Source organism: Triticum dicoccoides, chromosome 4A (genome assembly GCF_002162155.2).
Source record: "Triticum dicoccoides isolate Atlit2015 ecotype Zavitan chromosome 4A, WEW_v2.0, whole genome shotgun sequence".
Lineage (NCBI taxonomy): Eukaryota > Viridiplantae > Streptophyta > Magnoliopsida > Poales > Poaceae > Triticum > Triticum dicoccoides.
Window position 1 is genome coordinate 715,406,830 of NC_041386.1, and position 18,821 is coordinate 715,425,650.

The 18,821-nt window shown below is 44.6% G+C and overlaps 1 protein-coding gene across 1 annotated transcript; it reads left to right on the forward strand.

Moving 5' to 3' along the window:
• The first annotated feature begins 6,271 nt into the window (after positions 1-6,271).
• Positions 6,272-14,001, forward strand: LOC119289849 (cell division cycle protein 123 homolog). Its single transcript, XM_037569052.1, has 3 exons — positions 6,272-6,864; positions 12,863-12,970; positions 13,009-14,001. The coding sequence occupies exons 1-3, from the start codon at positions 6,381-6,383 to the stop codon at positions 13,686-13,688; spliced, it is 1,272 nt and encodes a 423-aa protein (XP_037424949.1). The 5' UTR covers positions 6,272-6,380; the 3' UTR covers positions 13,689-14,001.
• Positions 14,002-18,821: the final 4,820 nt, after the last annotated feature.

Sequence of the window (18,821 nt, forward strand, 5' to 3'; positions counted from 1 at the left end):
ATCTTTTATCAGTTGAACCTTTATGGCAACATACGTAATTCCCTTTGTCTGTCGGTATGTTACTTGCCCGTGATTCGATCATCGGTATCTCTATACCTAGTTTAATCTAATTACCGGCAAGTCTCTTTACTCATTCCGTAATACATCATATTGCAACTAACTCCTTAGTCACTTTCCTTGCAAGCTTCTTGTGATGTGTATTACCGAGAGGGCCCAGAGATACCTCTCTAATATATGGAGTGACAAATCCCAATCTCGATTCACGCCAACTCAACAGACACCTTTGGAGATACCTGTAGAGTATCTTTATGATCACCCAGTTATGTTGTGACGTTCGATAGCACACAAGTTATTCCTCCGGTATCGGGGAGTTGCATGATCTCATGGTCGAAGGAACATGTATTTGGCATTAAGAAAGCAGTAGCAATAACTGAACGATCATATGCTATGCTAACAGTTGGGTCTTGTCCATAACAAAATTCTCCTAATGATGTGATCCCGTTATCAAATGACAACTCATGTTTATGGTTAGGAAACCTTAACCATCTTTAATCAACGAGCTAGTCTAGTAGAGGCTCACTAGGGACACGATATTTGTTTATGTATCCACACATGTATTTAAGTTTCCGGTCGGTACAATTATAGCATGAATAATAAACCTTTATCATGATTAAGTAAATATTATAATAACCATTTTATTATTGCCTCTAGGGCATATTTCCATCGGTGACCCCCAGGCACGCTTCAAACTCCTCCGACGGGTTCCTATCCAAACTGACAAGATTAGTGCCGAGAGGACCAACAAAATGGTGGGGATTAATGGGATTAGGGCTGAGGCGAACAACCAAAGGACGACAGGGAAGTTGTGGGCGAACCTGGTCGGGATAGATGTCGAGTGAGAAACTTGCGCCGATGCTTGTAGGGTTCTTTGGTCGTGGGAGAGAGAGGGGAGAGAGATTTCTACTACTAGGTGGATAAGAAGGAAGCGGTATATACAGGGCCACCCGTCAGGAGGAGCAAACCGTGGACCGGGGAGTGCTCTGCGTCACCGGAAGGACGTGGTTGTTGTTGATTGGCTAGAGACCACATATGAAAGGGGGGAGTTCTATAGATTGTGACGGTATGAAGATATTTGATAAATGTTAGTCATGTAAATTTGTAAAACAAATCATAAGAATCGTTTGAATCAATCAAGCTATATAGAGGGGAAATTAGGATTAGTCCATGCTGACACCAGCTTTTTGATTCAACGAATTCATGAGCACGGCCATTTAGTATACTTATTTTTTATACCAAAATTTATACTTATTTTTCATTTTTTTATCATATTACAATATTAAGGGTATACATTTTATTAGTTAGTTGGTATAGTTAACAAATGGTCTTTGTTATCATTTGTAATGTATATCACTTGTCATTTTGTTTATGCTAAATTTAAATTAATTAAGTGATGTGACATAAATTATATTTGAATTATTTTGTTGACAATCACAAATTATATAGTGCACACATACATATTTGTATGTATCTGCATTTGAGGTTTCTAAAGAATAATATCCGAGTAATATCTTAATAGTGATTCTAGTATATTATTAGATGTGCATATTTATAGAACCTTGTAAAGTATAAATTGTATCATTTGCAAATGGGTCTTAAGTTAATTAGATTCTATAATAAGTTCAACATATGTATGTTACTGAAATATCACTGATCATCGATGAACATATACATATCGCCAATTTAGTTATGCTTACATACAATTTGTTTATTTGGTATACTCATCTGTGTGTTTGCTTTCATCTGGTTTATATAAGAGGTCTTGCTAGAATCTAAAATAAAAAATTGTGTATGAATTAAGCAAAGGAATCTAGTTCACATAGATCTCAATACAGCTTGCAGAACGTCTATAGGAGACAAAGACTAGCAAGCTAACTAAGTTCATAGTGGCCTATCAAACTCACTACCATCTCATCAATGTACTCATATATGGGTTGTAAGAACATCTTATAGAATGGGACGAAGGGGGTAGAATATCTTACAATAATGAAAAAAGGGAGTACCAATCTACCATGTAGCCACTAGCAACACCGCTCAGAATTTTGTTCGTTAGCTAGCAAGGGTCAATGCTGTCGTACAACCATCCTAATTTCGATGTTGGTCGCCACTTTCTAGGTTGGTCCAAGGCGAAAAACAAACTGTTTTTCTTAACGGATGCTTCCTCGGATGCCTCGACCCGCACCATCCCAACAACATATCCATGCTGCTACGTTTCTACGCAAATCACTTGCATTTCTCAGCTAAGCTAATGTGCGGAGGGGAGAGTTGATCTTTACCTGAATGCCCTGATTAGTTGTCACAAGACTATTTAGTCTTGGTAAGATCACTGAGGGACGGGCCGGCTGCAAGCAAAACCGGCGCCTTTTTAAGCCCAAGTGCCTCCTGTGGCTGGACAACTTACATCAGCATGGCAGAGCTTGCATTGCCAGATGTTATGTTGTTGGCACAAGTGCTATTAGCTGGCTCTTGACCACAGTGATATAGCTCTAGGTCTCGCCATAGACCGCGAGGTCCTCTTGACAGCTTGGGCGCAGCATCAAGAAAGCGCGCTCCAACACGCCCGCTATCTTAGCGGGGGGATGCGGATACTCGCTCAGGTTTTGCACGCATGTAATTGGAATGGAGAGAGTAGTGGATAGATGGGATCTATGGGCATTTTGTTTTACCTTGATTACAAAAACCATAGCAACACATATATGTATCAGGGTGGATGCAAGCTGCTGGGCATCACATTGAAGGTGTTGCTTCTTCCACGGATTCACTGTTATTTCCAAAGATTGCCTAAGCAACACAAACGACATATTGAAAAATACAATGGAGTACCTACATTAGACAGAAATTGGGAGTTGCCGGCCGGACTTGAACGTACCTGCCGCGTGACTTTGAATCAGTTGGAAGTTAACTCTGAATCTTTCAAAATTGATGCATGGACGAACTCTGTCCTTATCACACCCAACCCAAGTGTACTCATAGAGTAGTAAGCGCATTAAAATATTTACAGGAGCTGAAAGTTAACAACAATCTTCAACAAAGTTTTTCAACGATTGGCATGTGGAAGCTATTTTTTTGCCTTCTTATTTTTGTGGCAATCTGGTACGGGCTTTGGGAGCACATGGAGTGATGACATAAAGCTTCAAGGCCCACTGATGCGCTCACACATTGGTCCCGAGGAACTCTTTACTGGGCTTCTTTGCGTGGTTCAACCAAGCTACAAGTGTCTCCTTTGGCGCTGCCAGTTAGCCACTTATTCTTTGCAGATGATAGCTTGGTGTTTTTCAGGGCAAATGAAGTGGGAGCATCAGGGGTGCACCAGATGTTGGACATTTATTGTCAGGCCACAGGGCAAAGAATCAACTATGACAAATCTTCAATATTTTGTAAGAGAGTTCCTGAAAATGTAAGGGCAGAAATCAAAGGGTTGCTTAATGTCCCAAATGAAACCTTGAGCGAAAAATATCTTGGGATGCCATCGGATATGGGCTCTTGAAAAACGATGCTTTCAAATATCTCAAAGACTGTTTATGGAGCAAGGTGCAAGGTTGGGTAGAAAAAACCATGGCAATGGCAGGGAAAGAGGTACTTGTCAAAGCGGTTGCTCAGGCGGTTCCGGTCTACTCCATATTATGTTTCAAACTCCCTAGAGGTTTGTGCGAACACCTAAATATGTTGATCCAAAAGTTCTAGTGGGGTAGTAGAGATGGCAGGAGGAAACTTGCATGGGTGGCATGGAAGGATATGACACAACCAAAGGATATGGGAGGCTTGGGTTTTAAGGAATTTGAGCTCTTTAACTTAGCCTTGCTGGCTAGGCAGGCGTGGCGGATACTTCAGTCCCAGAATCTCTCAGTGCTCGTGTCCTTAAGGGTGTCTACTTCCCCCCTACATCAATGCTTGAGGCAGCACTTGGCATTCATCCAAGCCAAATATGGAGGGCGATCGTCCAAGGAAGGGACATACTTAGGCAAGGCTTGATACTTCGAATTGGTGACGGCTCAACTACCAACATATGGAATGACATCTGGTTTCATAGGGACGAGATGATGAGACCGTATGGTTCTTTGGTGAATAACCCTCCTCAAAATGTTTTAGAATTAATTGACTCCACCACTGCCAGTTGGGACATGCATCACATTCAGCATGTAATGCTTGCCATTGATATTTCAACCATCACAAGCATACCACTCTGTACTAGAGTTATCTCAGATTTTTGGTCATGGAACTATGAGAAAAATGGTCTCTTTCCGATCCGGTCAGCTTACAAGGTGATAGTTTATACTAAACAATGTCGTGAGGATTGGCTCGAAGGTAGAGCCGGAACGTCCAGTATAGCACGGGAGAGGAGCTCATGGAAATCTCTATGGAGCGTCCAAGTACCAGGGAGAATAAGAATGTTTCTCTGGAGACTCGCTAGGCACTTGCTGCCAATTGAGGATGTTAGAGAACATCGGAACATGTCCACGACAAGCTCATGTGGACTGTGTGGCGCTCCTGACTCATGGAGGCACTCGCTCCTGGACCGTACCATGTCTCGTTGCATTTGGACTCTAGTGGACCGCGAACTTGAAAACAGTTGAGGGCAGAAACAAAACCAACAACAAAGTCATGGCTATTCTCGATGATCCAAGCATTATCACATGACGCTTTCCTCAAGCTAGCGGTTACCCTGTGGGCAGTCAGGACAACTCGAAGGAAGGCTATACATGAAGGTGACTTTCAGAGCCCTCAGGCTACCCATGCGTTCATCAACAGGTACTTGGTGGATTTGGAGATCATCAAGAATTCGCAACCAGCAAGGCAAGCAGTTGTCTCGAATCAACAACTTTTGAGCGGAAGTGTATGGCCTAGGGCCCCGCCGACGGGTTTGTGAAAATCCATGTGGGTGCAGGAGTATCAAAATACCACAGAAGAGGCTTGGTTGCGGACGTTTGCCCGGATGAGCATGTCACATATTTGGGAAGCTCTTCTCTGGTGATTTCTGGAGTTCATGATGCAGCTATTCTGGAGTCAATTGCTTGTCGAGAAGCATATGCTCTATTAGAAGATCTAGCTCTCCATAATTTTATCATGGCTTCAGATGCTAAGCAGGTAGTTGATGACATAAATCATAATGCCAGAGATATATATGGCTTAATCATCACTGAAGTTAGGGCCAGAGATGAGAGTTTTAACAGTAAGATCATGTATGAAGGTCGTATGTCTCATATAGCTTAACAAAGTTTTCCCTTAATTTAGTTTAGGGACGCCATTTTTTTGCATGGTAATACGTGTCTCATTCATATCATAAAGAAAGTACAAGTCACGTAAGGACCGACATGACAAAACTGAAAAGATAGTAGAACATCTCCGAGTATGACACCAACGCCCGTCACCTGCCTCCAGCACCACCACAGCAGCCACTGAAGAAAAGAATAACGGATCACCTCCTCACCCGAGCTCGACGCGGCTCCATAGCTGATATGCAGCTTTGCGGACCTCCAAGGTGGCTCACCAAAAGTGAAGCCATTGCCGTTGAACGAATCAGACCGGGGCAACACCCCGGACACACCATCGAACTCCAGATCTGGCACCCCACCACGACTAAGACACCGAAGGAGGAAACCATACCTACCATCCATGAACCATGAACCCAGCACATGTTCCGTCTTCCAGATGTCGCCGATGCAGACCATAATCTACATCCGCTCCTGGACTACCTCCCAAACTCCGTGCCGACGCTGGAGCAAACGTCGTCGCAACGGCGGAGCCCGAGGACACAGGTCCACCACGAGGATGCCGCCGCCGCCACGCCATCCTTGCTTGAATAGGCTGGTTTCCAAAATCATCTTCAACCATAGAACCGAAGGCCTCGTCGGGGATGGATCCGAAGAATCTTTATTCAGCGCCATCATCATCGCCGCCAAAGCCAAGACGATGAACAGCCTAAAAACCTAGACTATGAGAGAGTAAAATGATCCACACGCGTGGATCCGGCGACTCCCCTCACCACCAATGACCGAGGTCGCCGGCGGAGGGGAGCCGCCGGAGGACGGCGCTAGAAGATTGGCCTCCTGGCGGCGATGGCTAGGGTTCTAGAGGAAAAACGATCTGCTCAGGGACGTCATTTGGGGCTTACTTACCCCACCATCCTTCATGTATCCCACATACTGTGGTATTTGATGAATAAAGTTATTTTCTTCCCTAAAAAAACGCAAAGCTTCACCTCCCCTAAAAAAGGCTTTACCTTCACCGGTCTCTCTCGCGCCAACCGGCGGCGCTCGCTTCCTCGCCGCCGCATCTCCCCCCGCCATAGGCACGGAGGCGAAGCCGGCCAAGCAGTCGGCGAGATGCTGCTCGAGGAGCTGCTCCGCTGCCAGATCCAGGAGTGGTACCCGGCGTTCCGCCACCACACCGTCCCCACCGTCACCATCCCCCTCCCCGCCGCCTTCCTCCGCTACCTCGCTGGCCAGCCCGCCCACCCCGTCCCCGACGCCCCTCACCAGGATGCGGAAGGGCCTCCCCCATTCCTCCTCCCGGCGCTCACCTCCGGCCGCATCCCCTTCCCGCCGCTCCGCCTCCCGGACCCCGTCGACCACGACGACAGCTCCGACCTCTTCTCCGTCTGCTCCGACGAAGACGACGACGAGAGCCCGCCCCGCCCCGCCTTCCCCGATCTGGAGGCCGCGGTCGACGCGGCCATCGCCGAGCTCGGCGGCGCCGCGCTCCCCAAGCTCAACTGGAGCGCGCCCAAGGATGCCGCCTTCATGCCCGCTGACGGCACCGTCCGCTGCACCTGCTTCGCCGAGGTCGCCATGCTGCTCCGCTCCTCGGACTGCTGTTAGGACCGTAGTGTCTGATATTCAGTTATCATCTGGAGATTCAGTTAGCGGTGTAGCGGATCCGACAATACCGTTTCAGTCAGTCAACGGCCACGATGGCACTGGGACAGATCCTACGGTTGGATGCGATTCACTAGACTGTAGCATTTATTTCCATTTTTCGTATTTTCTCTGAGTGTCTGGTGACAGCCTATAAACAGCCGGGTTGTGGCTGGAGGAGAGTATCTTATCTTTCCAGAATTGCTTGCTAGCTACGGCATGTAAACCGAAACTCATACACTTCCCTCTTACAATCCATATAGCCAAGATCTTGAATTTCCTAAGCAATTCTCCCAAAACTAGGTAGAATTACACCAGCTATTCCTTGGGTCTTGACAAATTGGTATCATGAGCCATCGTTCTTCGGCAGAAAAGGCGCTGTGGTGGTGAAATTTTCTCAGATCCGCAATTCCCACCCTAATTCCCACCCTTTCTCTTGAGATCTAGTGGCTTGGAGGAGTTGGTGGCGGGGTCCGGCGGGTGGCGCAGGAGGCGGGGAAATTCGGACACAGATCGGCCAAGCAGAAGCGGTTGTTCGAACTCATTGTTTGATCGGTAAAATCCCGCGTTCTACGCTCCGATCCGTGTGTCAGGGCGGCGAATTCTTCGGCGGCGGCAGGATCTGTGGTATTGGGAAGGGTTGCTGAGAATTCAGTGGTAAAATTCTGTACCCATACCTCAGATCAAGGTGATGGGGCGTTCCAAGCCAACTGACGACGCCGAGGCCCAGGAGATATTGGCCTTGCGCGAGGAATTTGGGGCTCTGCAGAAAGATAATGCTCAGGTGCAGTCGCAGGTGTCTAAACTGCAAGCAGAAGTTCAGGCAATCGGATCTAAACAAGGGGAAATATCAGCGACTGTGGGAGACGTAGAAAAAGTGGTCATCGATTTGGGTAAACAGCTCTCCGTGATAAGTAATGTTCTGCAAACGCTGGTCAAAACAACCCAGCAAGTTCAGCAGTCAGCTCAGCCCTCTAGTTCCCAAGAAGTGCCCAAATCCCCTACCCTGAACCAAGATCAAGTACAAGAACAGGAAGCAAGATTAGCACAACTAAGACAACAGTTAGCAATGGAGAAAGAAAAATCCAAACAAGTGGAAGATGCTCAACTTTAAAATCTTCCTCCTATTCGCACCAACACAGGACCTCCTGGTTTTGCTCATCAGGGCAGACTAGAGGCAAACAATTCAGGGGGCACTCCTATGACTGCAAGAAACAACAACCACACACCTGCATTCAATCAGTACTATTAGAACAATAGAGACAGACAATTATGGCAAGGATACCACAGAACCTATGAATTGGATATGCAAGCCCAGTTCATGAGATCTCTGACAAAAGGACCTAAATTGGAGTTTCCCAAGTTCTCTGGTGAAGATCCAGTAGGTTGGATTAGGCAATGTAATAAGTATTTTCAGATGCCAGCTGCTCCTGATGAATACAAGGTCTCTCTGGCTCAAATGTACATCATTGGAGAAGCTGATACATGGCTGAGAAGATCTGGACTGCTCAAGAAACAATTATCATGGACTCAATTTGGGAAAGAGGTCATAAAAAGGTTTGAAGATCATGGATCTTATGATCTTACGGAGAAATTCAACTCACTTAAGCAAGGAAACAATTTAGTCTCTGACTACACAAAGAGTTTTGAAGATCTCATGGCAGATGTGCTGGAAGAAACACCTGAATTATGAGAGCAGTGGTTTGTTAGATGCTTTGTAAATGGTCTCAGAGAAGGAATTAAATTCCAGATCAGACCATTAAGGCCACAGTCACTCACATATGCCTATTGTTTGGCCAAGGAAGTAGAACCCAACCACCCACCCATAAGTGCAGTACCAAAGAAACAGTATACCCCTTTTGCAAATCTCTACCAGAAAAGCAATGGCAGTTTTCAGAACAAAAATACTAGTACAGTAACTGTTTCCCAACAGAGTGGACAAGTGAAGCAGCCTGAAAGCACTAATACCAACAACTCTCAGAAAATCAGGGAAGTTGGAGAATGTTGGAGGTGTGGAGACAAATGGGTACATGGTCATAAATGCAAATTAATTCCTAATATCCACTTGTTGCAACAGGAAATGGAAGAGCAACAAGTGAGAACAGAAGAAGATCCACTGCAAGAACAAGAGGAAATTCTGGATGAAGGAGAACAGGCCATGTTTATCACTACTCATGCCATGGGCCAACAATTAGCAGTGCCTACACCTACTGTCATAATCCATATTAATGGAAAAAGGGCAGTAGCCTTGTTGGACTCTGGAAGTTCATCCTCTTTCATTAATTAGGATTTTGCTGTTAAGGTTGGATGTCATTTAATTCCAGTTAAACCCAGAGCAATAGCAGTTGCAGGAGGAGGCAAATTAACATCTACTGCTGTCATTCCAAACTGTGATTTCCAATTGGCAAAGACCACATTAACTCACAGTTTCAGAACTCTGACACTTCCAAGTCATGATGTGATACTAGGGTATGATTGGTTCACACTTATGTCCTTCAATATACCAGATAACTCTTTCAGTTTTACTATGAAAGGAAAGAATACAGTAACTGCTGCTATGTTCAACACTCCTGACAAAGTAAAAGAAGTTACAGCAGAAGAAGTGAGCAAGCTATTGGATAAAGGAGCAGAGGGGTTCTTACTGCAAATGCATAACATTGTAATGGAAGCTCCTGAAGGATTTAAAACACCCCCTCAACTACAGAAATTGCTGTTAGAGTATGCAGATCTATTTGAAGAGCCACACAATCTCCCACCACATAGAGATTGTGATCACACTATTCCCCTACAACCTGGAGTTGAGCCTCCTCATTCCAGGCCCTACAGAGTGCCACAACACCAAAAGCAAGAGATGGAAAATCAAATCAAAAAGATGCTGGCTGCACACTTCATCAGACACAGCCAGAGCCCTTATGCAGCTCCTGTTATTCTAGTAAAGAAAAAGGACAACTCTATGAGACTGTGCACTGATTTCAGGAAACTGAATTCTGTCACTGTGAAAAACAAGTTTCCAATACCTGTCATGGAAGATTTATTGGATGAACTACATGGAGCTCAATATTTTTCCAAATTGGACTTGAGAGCAGGATATCACCAAATTAGGATGCACCCTGATGACATCCACAAAACTGCCTTCAGAACATTCTTAGGGCATTTTGAATACTTGGTGATGCCCTTTGGATTGTCCAATGCACCAGGCACCTTTCAAGCATTAATGAATAGCATTTTTGGCCCATATCTGAGAAAATTTGTATTGGTTTTCTTTGATGACATACTGATTTACAGTAAATCTCTCAAAGAGCACATGGAACATATTGAAGTAGTGCTCAAAATACTGAAGGAAAATCAGCTATGTGCCAAAATGTCTAAATGTGTCTTTGCAGTACAGCAAGTAGAATATCTGGGCCATGTGATTTCTGCAGCAGGGGTAGCTACTGACCCACAAAAAATCAAAGCAATTGTTGAATGGCCAATACCTGAGAATGTGACAAAATTGAGAAGTTTCTTAGGATTGGCAGGTTACTACAGGAGATTTATTAAGGGCTATGGAATTATATGTAGGCCTTTACATGATTTGCTGAAGAAAGGTCAGTTCTCTTGGAAAGCAGAACATGACAAAGCCTTTGGTCAACTCCAACAAGCTCTCACTACAGCTCCAGTACTGGCACTGCCTGACTTTTCAAAACCATTCATATTAGAAACTGATGCATCGGGAAAAGGGATAGGAGCAGTATTAATGCAACAAGGCAGACCATTGGCTTACTACAGCTCCTCCTTATGTCCTAGAAATGCTGCTCTGTCAACATATGAGAAAGAAGCACTAGCTATCCTAGAAGCACTTAAGAAATGGAGGCATTATCTCATAGGCAATGAGCTAATAATTAAAACTGATCAGCAGTCCCTCAAATTCATAACTGATCAGAAGATTACTGAAGGAGTACAGCACAAATTAATGATGAAATTGCTAGAGTTCAATTTCAAAATTCAGTACAAAAAGGGGATACAAAACAAGGTTGCAGATGCCCTCTCCAGGTTGCTACCTTCCTGCATGGCCATATCTGTGGTTACTCCAGTATGGGCACAAGAACTGGTAGATAGTTATCAGAAAGATCCTGTAACTAAAACTCTCTTGGAACAACTGCTGTTGCAACAAGGTCACACCATGTCTGATTATAGCTTATCTGCTGGTATTATCAGATACAAGGGAAGGATCATGGTGGGTGATATGGCTGACTTGAGAACAAGACTTCTTACTGCTTTGCATAGCTCTCCAGTAGGTGGACATTCAGGGACAAGAGCTACTTATCAGAGGGTCAAAAGTATATTTTACTGGCCAGGGTTAAAGGCAGCTGTGGAACATTTTATTGCTGCATGCCCTGTTTGCCAGAGAGCAAAGCATGAGACCTGCCTGCAACCTGGTTTATTGGAACCCCTCCCTGTGGCTGACATGGCTTGGCAACATATATCCATGGATTTCATAGAAGGGCTACCCAACTCTCAAGGCAAGGAGGTCATCTTGGTAGTAGTAGACAGATTCACCAGATATGCACACTTCATTCCACTGTCCCACCCATATACAGTACTGAGTGTGGCACAAGCATTTGTGGATAATATTATCAGACTACATGGACCACCCAAACTGATCATCTCAGACAGAGACAGAATCTTCACTAGTAAATTGTGGAAAGATATCTTTGCTGCCATGAATAGTGAGTTGAGGTACAGCACTGCCTATCATCCACAAATAGATGGCCTGACAGAAAGAGTCAACCAGTGTGTGGAAACATACCTGAGATGCATGACCACTGATCAACCCAAGAAATGGTCTTCCTGGCTATCTCTAGCAGAATTCTGGTATAACACTACTTACCATACTGCACTGAAGATGTCCCCCTTTCAGGCATTATATGGTTTTCCTCCACCACTAATCTCTGAGTTAGCTATCCCTGGCCCTGAGGATGAAGAAGCACAGTCCTTCTTAGGGGAGAAACAACTAGTGTTGGAACAATTAAAGTCCAATCTACAACAAGCTCAAAACAGGATGAAGAAATATGCAGATATGAAGAGAAGTGAAAGAGTTTTTGAAGTGGGGGATATGGTGTACTTGAAAATGGCACCTTACAGGCTTCCTGCATTTGGTTTTCGTGGAGCTTTGAAATTACAAAACAAGTTCTATGGCCCCTTTGTGATCACTCAGAAAGTGGGCAAGGTGGCTTACAAGTTGCAATTCCCTGATCATGTGAAAATTCACCCTGTTTTTCATGTAAGCCAGTTGAAGAAGCACATTGGCTCAAAAGCCATTCCTAGCCCTAACTTACCAATGGTCACAGCGGAGGGAAAAGTCAAGACTGGTCCAGCAACAGTTCTCCAAGTTCGGCAAGTGCCTAGGCACAACATGCCAGTAGTGCAGTGGTACATCCAGTGGGAAAATTTGCCGCCAGAAGACGCAACATGGGAGGATGCAGACTTCATAAAGTACACATTCCCGGAGTTCTTTCGGACAACTACACAAGGGTGGAGAGATCAAGAACAAGCGCCATGAGGACATGTCGTTTCTCAAGAAGGGGGAAATGTCAGGACCGTAGTGTCTGATATTCAGTTATCATCTGGAGATTCAGTTAGCGGTGTAGCGGATCCGACAATACCGTTTCAGTCAGTCAACGGCCACGATGGCGCTGGGACAGATCCTATGGTTGGATGCGATTCACTAGACTGTAGCATTTATTTCCATTTTTCGTATTTTCTCTGAGTGTCTGGTGACAGCCTATAAACAGCCGGGTTGTGGCTGGAGGAGGGTATCTTATCTTTCCAGAATTGCTTGCTAGCTACGGCATGTAAACCGAAACTCATACACTTTCCTCTTACAATCCATATAGCCAAGATCTTGAATTTCCTAAGCAATTCTCCCAAAACTAGGTAGAAGTACACCAGCTATTCCTTGGGTCTTGACAACTGCGTCGCGCACGACCTCGCCTCCGCGCGCCCGTCCAGCCAGGACTTCGTGCGCGCCAAGGAAGGTGTTCGGCGGAATGCCGGACAGGGCAGTGGTGCCAAGGCGAGTGTTTCTCGGAATGCCAGAGAGGGCAGTGGTCGTAAGGAGGGTGCTCCATTAAGGCGGGAGAGAGCACCAGTGGTGCTGGTTCTCCGAGTGATCCCGCTGAGGCTCGCAATGAGGGAGGCAGGCAAGCTGCTGCCGACAGTGATGATGCCCTGGAAGACGATGTTGGACAAGAAAGCGGCGATGATGCTTGGGTGGACGATGGGTTCCAGTACTACCTCGCCCTCCGCAAGTGGTACCCGGGCCTGCGCCCCGAGTCAGAGTTCCGTTGCTTTGTGCGGGGACAAAAACTGGTCGGCGTGTCGCAGAGGGACCCATCTGCTTACTACCCTTCGCTGCCTGGGTGGAGTGCTGAGGTGCAGCCGAAGATCGAGGATTTCTTTGAAGAAGTTGTTGCGCCGCAGTTTGCTTCACATAATTACACATTTGATGTGTATGTCAGAGCAGATGGCCGGGTGAAGCCGATTGATTTCAATCCTTGGGGTGGCTATACCTTGCCCCTTATGTTTACATGGGAGGAGCTTGAGGACGAGCATCGAGGAGAGGACGAGCTGGAGTTTAGAGTGGTAATGGAGCAAGGTGCAGTGAGGCCAGGATTAATGACAGCAGTGCCGTATGATATGCTGGATTTGGGGGAAGGGAGTGGCTGGGATGTTTTTCTGAAGAAGGCTGACAATGAACTCAACAGACAGACGGCCTCATTAGGTATGGATTCGTAATTGAGATCTGGAACAAAGCAGCTTTTGAGGACTACAGGAGTTGAGCAACTTCAACCAACGCCTGTTTCTAATGTTCCACCTGTCAAACGCTAGAAGTAACAGCCTTCTTTGGATTGTGATGCAACCTCACGACACTCGGCCGTTTCCCCCCATGACTTTTGTAATGCTAGATTGCTAGTATCGGAATACTGCATGCTGCTTCATCTCAGTTTTATGATATTTACAGAAACATATTTGTAGAGGAAGTTTATGGCCCATGGCTGAAATTGCAATCTCTGAAACATGAATACACACTCCATTTACCTTTGCTGTTTCATACGTGCCAGCTTGCATCCACTTATTTATTATGGCATTTCAATTCAGAGTTGTGTTGTAGCATATTTCTTGGTCCAAAAAGTCTTAGCGTAAATTCTTTCCCAGATAAAGTTCAACCTGCAATGGTCCAGTTTGGGACACTGTATTCTTTTTATTTTTTGAGAGGAGGGACCCTGTATTCTTAATACAGATTCATTTTCAGCCCTGGCTAGGTTTTGGCCCATTTGACTGGATTTAACCCTGGTATTCGCCACGCGGCTGCCATGTCACCCAGTTAGGGGCCCATGGGTCATTCATTCTCTCTCCAAACATCACCCAAGTCCAGTTGCTGACGACACTCGTGTCGGGTGAGTACGGTGCCAAACAGCATTTATACTAGCTTGCTTGATACCCCAGCCAAAAATGTCATGTCGAATAATACATGGGTTATAGTCTAGGGTCCTGACACATATAGTCGAATACATTATTATGCAAGTAGATAGCCAGATTTATTCCTAGCAATTTTGAAAACTTCTAGGTGTTCAATAGTTCAGTTTGTCCCAATGGAAGTGTCTGCTTCTTTGGAAGGTTTTTACCTAGCGAAGAGAATATTTTACTTTTTTCTAATGTTAAACTAAACTCCATTCATTCCTGAAACAAGTTGGTGTACTAGTCAGTTAAAAATCTAGTAACTTAGTTGTAGACTTGCCTTGTGTTATTCAGTGCATGCGCTCCACTAAGCTTATCCTGTAAGGTGTTCTACTTGCTGTTAGCTTATAGATAAGCCTGATGCTACTTGAGGAACGAAACTAACAAGTCCCTTTACTTGCTTTGACTATTATGGCAGGGGTGTTCTGTTTAATGTTAAGCCCGAATAAGCTAGATGTTTGGTTCAGAGTCCTAGCATAGCTGCTTAAGGTTACTTAACTGACAGGTCAAAGCTTAAAATGGGCCAAACAGGCCCCATTATAATGTTGTGGCAGTAGGCTTGTTATGTAGTCTTTGTTTTCCAATTTTTTGGCGGTATAGCGTTTTCTATATTTCTCTTCTTAAATGACTACGATGGTTATTTTGGTACTGTTTTTGCTGAGGGTGCAATGTACTTTTGTGCTCCAATACACTACTCTACTGACGCTTGGAGCTGGGAGCCTCACTTGCTCAGCTTCTCAACATTGCCTGAATCCTGATTCACTCACTTATCACCGACTTGCATAATGTATTGAGTTCTCGATCCCATGACCGAAGAGTTTCAGAGTTCGTTCATAGGATATGATGAGCTGTGACCCGCAGTCGATGGCCGGTGAATGCATGCAGCAGCAGGCTTATATATATGAGCACCTGGATTGCGTGGCAAGGTAGAGCTAATACTGGCTAGCAATTATTCAGCATGAGCATATTACTACTGAAGTCTTGAGCAAGTTCTGTTTTGCAGTGCAGGCTTGAAGCCTTACCAGAGGCTACATAGCAACTGATTCAGAGACGTGGTTTGACGGTTTCACGAGGTAAGACTCTTGTCTATAAAGTTAACCTCAGCTGCGTGTCCTAACGTCTTGGCATCAGTTAGTTAACCCTTGACCGTCCGATTACACTTGGGTCGCCTCTTTCCATCTGAACCGTTGCTCGACTGAATCGACATCTTCAGTGTCACTCTTCAGGTAAGAGTGGAGGTATTCAGAGGACTGGGAACCTGACGTGCACCTCGTCAACAAGGAGCTCGCCTCCCGTGGTGACCTTGTCTCCGCTCCTTCCTTTCCCCGGCCGGCGCACCCACTACCCAGTTGTCATGTCAACGTAACTGCAGCTTACGTGATCTTATCTTCTAAACATATCAGTTTCATAACTCCTGTCAGTTTAAGGGCCATGCATGCACATGACATGGAAGTACCCTTATATGTCAGAGCAATACCTCCCATATGTTACCCAGGCTCACGGTGTCTCTCTCTGTTCGAAAATAAGTCTACAGTATTACTAAAGTTGAGATACTTGTTTTGGGACGGAGGGAGTATTAAACTTGAGATACTTATTTCATCATGTGGTCCTTTGTAAGCACATATGACAATGGACCAATCAAACAGTCACTCTTGAGAACTAATTAAGCAGGACGGGGCAAACACCCTGTCAAGCCATTATACAGTCAGTCAGTCCGCTGCTTATTACGATGGTTATTTTTGTATGGTTATTATTGCTGACGGTGCAGTGCACCAAAAATGCTACTTATCCCGTTCTTAAATATATGTCCTTTTAGAGATTTCAATATGAACTACGTATGAATGTATATATATATATATATATATATATATATATATATATATATATATATATATATAGGGAAAATACATCCTACCACTAGGTGGTAGTTACCTCTGCTCCCGTTGCCGTCAGATCTAGTCTCGAAGTGGGTATTGATTAACGGGTTTGGACTGTGAAGCTAGTTGGTTGTTTTTCTTTTTTGAAATTAGATTTACTACTCGCCCCTATTTTTGTGGCCATCGGGTGCCGATGTAAAACTACCTCCGATATAGAGAGCCCTTCTTAAAAAGCAGTCGTCAACACCATGTTCGATAGGAGATGAGGAGACGTAGGTATTAATGTTAATTCTTGTTGTTTTTCATCCTATTCCACACGTACGCATACATGATTGATCAACCACTGATATGATCTCTCATATTGTAGGTTTGAGCCTCTGTTATGTTGCTTCTACTTGATCGATTCTCCGGTGACATGGACAAAGTACGTGGCCGTCGGCGGCCTAGATCCGAATTGCCAACACGATGCGATAACGACGTTCTACTCCAAGCCCCTGTTCACGGTATATCGTTTAGATATTTTGCAGGATCTACATCTCTAGATTGTGCTCTGCAGCATCGGCTAGCCGTGCGACGTCTTCATACTCTCCGACGCCACCGTAAGCTTGAGGAAGATTGGTGCCCAAAACCCTCCGTGAAATTCTCCTTTTCTTGTTGAGTGGATGAAGATCTTGCCGGTGGCTTCAATTGAATAGACACAATCCGGAGGAGGTTCTTCACGGAGATCCTTTTTTCGCGTAGATATGAATGCTAGCACGGCTATGTTCCATGGCTGAAATCATGTATGCATGTTAGATGTACCCACTAGACCGTGTAATGCCTATCAGATGCATGATCAACTGGAAGTATAACATGTACTTTATACTCGTTGGCTGCTACATACTACATACTTTATACTAGTGTTTTGTACTCGCCGGGGGCGGCACACGATCGATATACTACATACTCTCATTTTATATATCATATAATCCATATTTTTTTACTTGCTTAATATATACATACTTCCTCCGTTCCAAAATAGATGACCCAACTTTGTACTAAAGTTAGTACAAAGTTGAGTCATCTATTTTGGAATAGAGGGAGTACTTCATACTTCATACTACGGGAACATAGCGTGGACGCCCACGACCTATTGCTTCGTCCCTGGTATGGTAGCGACATATGATCAGTAACAAGAATGGGCAACTGCTTCACTCGGCGGCGAAGGCGGTGATGAAAGGTTGTGCCTAGCCCTACGTGCAACTTCTCCGGCAAGGTGGCAGGCCCAACGACGAACAGATGCGCGTAGATGGCTGCTCCAGCACGGTGCACGCCAGGAACGAAGATGGACAGTATCAGGATGGCTGCACGCATCTGCCATCTGCTCCAACATAGCGGATAGCGGCAACGATTTTCTATACATACACCTGCTCTGACTTCACGGGCAGCTTGTCATCGGCGTCCATGGGCTGCCTTCTTGCTTTCCTATAAGGCACAGGGACATCTTCTTCCTAACGGTGGACTGATCGTCACGCTCTGGACAGAAGCTAGTGAGCTGCATGCACAAAACCATAGATCAATGTTAGCTACTCGCTATGATATGCATGTGTGACATCACATCTGCATCATGTACGTACACGTCATGTGTACTTCTTAAGTAATGATGAAATGCATCAGCTAGATGTACGTACATACAGTATTGTTAATTATGTTCACAATATTCATTGTATGTGTATACTACTCCATACTCCTTGCGTATATATATTTCATACTACTACCACTCCTTTTTTAGGATACTACCACTCCTTTTATGGAGTAGTACGTAATATATATACGCATACTATTTTTATTTATTTGAGAGGATATACTCCATACTCTATATACTACATACTCGGTTCCTTAAAAAAATAGCGCATACTCATTTTGTAGAAACTATATACTCATACTATTTTTTTATTTGAAAGGATATACTCAATACTCTACATACTATATACTTGGTTCCCCAACAAAAAAAACATACTACATACTCATTTTCTATAAACTATATACTCATACTCTTTTCTTATTTGAGAAGATATACACCATACTCTACATACTAAATATTCGGTTCCTAAAAAAATACTACATACTCATTTTTTATAAACTACTCCATACTCTTATTTTATTTGAAAGGATATACTCCATACTCTGCATGCCTTTTATAGGAATGTCCCTACTCTGCATGCTCAATGTGCATGAATAATGCGTACTTGATGTATAAGCTACGAACCTATTATCCATCCAACCGGCCGGGTGATTAGGCGAAAGATTATAAGGTTGTTGACGGGAGGTGCGCTACTACCTGACTAATTAATTATTATTTTTAGGATAAGTACCTTCCCACCTAAAAAGCAGGGATTGCTTTCTCCAACTTCAAATTACTACGGCAGCTAGCGGGTTAGAGGGTTCTGCCCACAATCGATACCTGGCGCACCCGGTTGCCTCGCTCCTACGTTCAGGGACACGTGGAGGCTAATGAAATAGGTGGTAACTACCACTGCTTGTAGATAAAATT